This window comes from Sprattus sprattus (genome assembly GCF_963457725.1).
Source record: "Sprattus sprattus genome assembly, chromosome: 13".
In the NCBI taxonomy this organism is placed as follows: Eukaryota; Metazoa; Chordata; class Actinopteri; order Clupeiformes; family Clupeidae; genus Sprattus; species Sprattus sprattus.
In genome coordinates, this window is record NC_137911.1 from 3,838,921 (window position 1) to 3,843,466 (window position 4,546).

General features: G+C 38.8%; 1 protein-coding gene across 1 annotated transcript; it reads left to right on the top strand.

Annotated features, from left to right (window-relative positions):
* Nucleotides 1-1,923: 1,923 nt before the first annotated feature.
* Nucleotides 1,924-4,277, top strand: LOC308374001 (uncharacterized protein; the record flags this gene model as incomplete). Its single annotated transcript, XM_080849690.1, has 3 exons — nucleotides 1,924-2,020; nucleotides 3,142-3,345; nucleotides 3,940-4,277. 3 exons carry the CDS (start codon nucleotides 1,924-1,926, stop codon nucleotides 4,275-4,277), a joined length of 639 nt encoding a protein of 212 aa, XP_080705816.1.
* Between the last annotated feature and the right edge of the window lie 269 nt (nucleotides 4,278-4,546).

A 4,546-nucleotide genomic window follows, 5' to 3' on the forward strand; every position in this document is an offset into this window, starting at 1 on the left:
TTACATGGACAAACAAAACTCAGACTAGATGAAGTAGATATTGCAAGACAGTTCAACAGAATCCAGAGAAACGTGTGACAAAATTATTTAAACATTATATCATTTTTGTCATTTTATTCTAACATTAAGAAAAAAAATAATCATTTCCATCACAACACAAAAAGGTTTTTTTATATAACAAAATTATTAACATAGCCTACCTTGTGTTTTTTTATAATATTTTTTTAATGATTACTAGCTAGCTGGAGGAATTGAATGAGTAGCCTAGTTAGCATTTCGATAGGGATACATTTAACACCTACCATTTGTTTCTATTGATATGAGCCCACTATACCAGGGGTATCCAATTAAAATTCTAAGGGGTCCAGTTTAAAAAAATGTCCTCAAGCTTGGGTCCGGAGGTCTATCAAACATTTTTTTTATGACCGTTGATTTCACTGATATAGGACTGCATGTGTTTTATGTACCAACAGTCAAGGTGTGCATTATGATTCAGGGGCATATTTAGCCAATATAAGTACTTTAGGCGCTAATAGTATCAGTGTCTGTTTGGTCAACAACTTACTATCAGATCAAATGAAGGTCTACATTTCAATAATATTTCAACAGTGTGTATTGTCGTTTTCCATATTAACATTAAACATAGTGACCAGCATATTCCCTAGCAAAGTTTCAGCTACAGCACTCATGCACTCGTTTGCTCGTTGTTGGGCAGTGACGCTTTTTAGAGCATGCCATCTTTCTCTTCAACCGCGTACTGCAATGAATCTTGCTTTACTTTCCCTCTCAACTCACACGCAGGCTTTTCTTCAGTCAATTTGTCTGCAGCTCGTGCGACCAGTCCCACAGCTCGCAGCTTTAACAGCGAGCCCGTGCTGCGTAGTGTAGGCTATCATCTGATTGGCTACTGGCATTATAAAGTTTAAACAAAAACATAGCCTGCCATAAAGTTATGGTTAATTTAATGTATTTAAAGGGTTTATAAAAGTCACGCAAACATCAGTTGCTAAAACCGCTTGGTCAAAATTATTATATATAGGCCTATATATATATATTAGGCCTATTATAATTTTGTATTTATTTTTTGCAATTGTGTCTCGGTCCTGTCCGCCTATTTCCGACCCCCGCACTATACAAAGATTAAAGATTAAAAGACGTATCAATAAATAGCCTCAGCCGCTTTCAAATTAAACAATGCATTTGAAGCCTGGAAAGTTCCTAGCGAAATTCACATCTAATCACAGTACCCTACGCATACAGAACCTCGTGGTCAGGTGAAAAATATAACGTTTTGCCCATTGACAAAACTGCATCACCACCAACACAATACATACTATCATATAAAATACATGTCATATGTTATAGACATTCTTGCATTTACCAATTTGAAAGTTTATAAAGTGAACCTACCGCAGAGAGGCAAACTTCTTCTGTCTGGTGTGTGGGATGGGTGAGCCCCTCTTGTGGCGCGCAGATGCGATGGACTCGATGAGCGGGAGATTTTTTTTTTTTTTTTAACCCCTGATCTGAAGCAATGCTTACCCTCTGGGGCAGCGTTACAAACTTAAGACTGCTGCTATGGAAACAATACACGAGCGCTATCAAGACATCCCAAAATGTTCTTTGGGTTGAGGGGCAGTTCTAAGTGTGCCCCTAGAATTCAGCAGACAGACAATGAGAATAAAATGAATCCCTTAAAAATATGTTTGTGTTGGGGCAATCGATTTATGGTCGTTTTACATTAGGCAAAAAAACGAACCAAAAAAGATTTGGGCGCCAGAGCGAGGTAAAGTAAAATATCCAACCACAGACAATTATATAGAAACATCCAATCACAGACAGTTGCAGCTGCCTGTACCAGTCCCATCCACCTGTATATATAGAGCACACGTCCCGAAGAACCGTCTTTCCCCTTATGTGAGAATGGAGCCCAAAGCGAAAGAGTCATGTGCCGCTGGAACTTCAGCTAGTTCCCGTCCCAAGAGGACACAAAAACGTAAGGTGCCGGATAAACGACATAGTAAGTTTTCATTGTTATTTTACTATCTAGCCAGTTTATTAAGCTACTCGGTAGCTAGCTACCTAGCTAGCAATCTACCTACCTAGATAGCTACCTAACATTACCAGCCCGCCACATAACGGTAGTTTATCAATTATGAGGTTGCTAACCAGGGTTGGAAATTAACAGAGTGGTCAAAATTGAACATTCACTAGACATTTGCAGGTGGACATAAAAGTTAATTTTAAACCAAGTTGCTATCCAGCTAAAACAAGCTATTAGTAGGGAGTTGTCTGCATTGGAGTTATTTCGGTGGCCACCTAAAGATACATTTCAGTTATAGATTATATCCTTGGCTGTAGCTGACTAGGGGGGTTCTTATATTAAGTACATAACGTGATCCACTGCAAATATTTTTAATTGCCAAGTACTTTAAGACAAATAAATAACTGAACGATATATTAAGTGCCACGCAGTGGAAAACAATAACGGGTAATGGTCGTTGAGGGTTTACATATTGTAAGTGGCTAGTGAGCCCAGTCCTGTACCACGCACGCAGCACGCTCTCACGTGCACACCGAGTGACAGGCTCTGTGTGCCTGTCATTCGGGGTGCACGTGAGAGCGTGCTGCGTGAGCGTGGTACAGGACTGGGCCAGTAAAGAGACAGACGGGCACAGTAATATTTTTTTTTGATGGATTTGTAAAGGATTCTGACTTAAATCATAAAATCCCCAGTGATTCCCATATATACAATACAGTATTGAGCTTTATTGTTATTCTAACTATTTCTTTTTTAGGCTCTCCCTCTGACCTAGCCCCTACGGCAACAGTCCTTCTTCAAAAGGACAAGTTAGAGATTCGTCATTTGAAAGACAAACTCGAATGGCAAACAAAAAGGATAGAGGACCTGGAGAAAGAGAGGGACTTTCTCCGGGGACAACTGGCTTCCGTCAGAGGTACATAGCTAGATTTAAATCAGCAAAGAATTTAGTTTTATGGGCATTGTCTTTATACCATGTGCTGGGGGAATATATGTATAAAAAAATATTTTAGCCTTCATTTTTAGTACATTAGCCACTGCCATGATTGATGGGCTGTATTTGCCCATATAAATATCACATTGATATTTTATTTTTTTAGTGAAGGAAGAACCAGTTGGGGATATAGGTGTGGTCGATGAAATCGAATCACAATCCACATCATCCTCATCCTCCTCATCCTCATCCTCCTCATCCTCCTCATCCTCCTCTTCGCCTAAGAAGCGCAAGAAGAAGAAGAAGCACCTCAAGAAGCACCTCAAGGGAGCCAAAAAGAATAAGGAGCTGAAGAAGTTTCGGCAGCGTGGTAAGTTTTAGCTGATTGTTAAAGGAAAGTGTACAGTTGCATCTCAAAAAATTGTAATTTAATCAAAAAAGTTAAAAGATAAGAGCATAGGCTTGAAACATGGGCATAGGCTTGAAACATGCCATTTTATGTGTAATGATTCTAAGGTGTCTCTTAATGATTTAAATTAGATTTTTATTTTTTTTTTACTTTCCCACAATATTCAATTTTTGTAGATGCATCTGTATGAACTGGTAGATAATGTAAATATCACACAACATGCTGCATTCTCTGGTTTAGATTTACAGTTTGATTTTGGTGTAGAATGGTAGATGGATATGCTAGTGCTTTGGAATATAATTTGATTTGTGGGCACACTAAAGAATACTAGCTGCCTCAGAAATACTAAATATGGGTTTTTGGATATAGATTTTTGGATAGCCAATGCAGCTGGTAAATGTTAAACATAAACATTGTAGAACAGATGTATACATTTGTGTGAATTGTTCGACAGCAACCAAGTCCATAGTGTTGAAGTACAATTGTCTGGTATGGTATTCTTTGCAGCGGTATGTTTTTGAGATGTGTGTAATTTTTTTTTTATTTCCTCTCCAGTTCAAACACCAGACGAAATCGTACGGCGGTACAAATCAATCCTGAAAACGTTGCGCAAGACCAAGACCATGACCAGGGCCTTTAGAAAACATAGAATTGACCGCAATACTGTTGTTTCTACATCGGCAATAGGTGAGCTGGCCTTAGCAGCTCCTGATTTATATCAGGAGCTGGTGTCCAACAGGCCAGGAGGTGGAGAAACGGTGTTGGCCTTTGCCAAAAGGTGCGATGCGGCCATTCAGCTGGATGAAGCTGCCAAACTTAAAATAGAGGGGATGAAAGCTGGGGGGACACTGCTCCCCATTAGGAGAGGCAAGCCTGTGCCAAACAAAATTTAATTGTTTAATTTGAATTCTTACATTAGTTTGATTTGTTCGATTTTATAATGTAGAGTTCACACACACACACACACACACACACACACACACACACACACACACACACACACTCACACTCTCACACTCCCTTCAACTCAGATAAATAGTTTTTATTTTTTTTAAGAGCCGAAGGATTTTTTTTTTTATGTGAAATGCCAGACAGTTTACATTTCAATATTGTTCTTGTGCAAATAAATATGTTTTCCTAATTTCTCTTGTCATACTGTTCA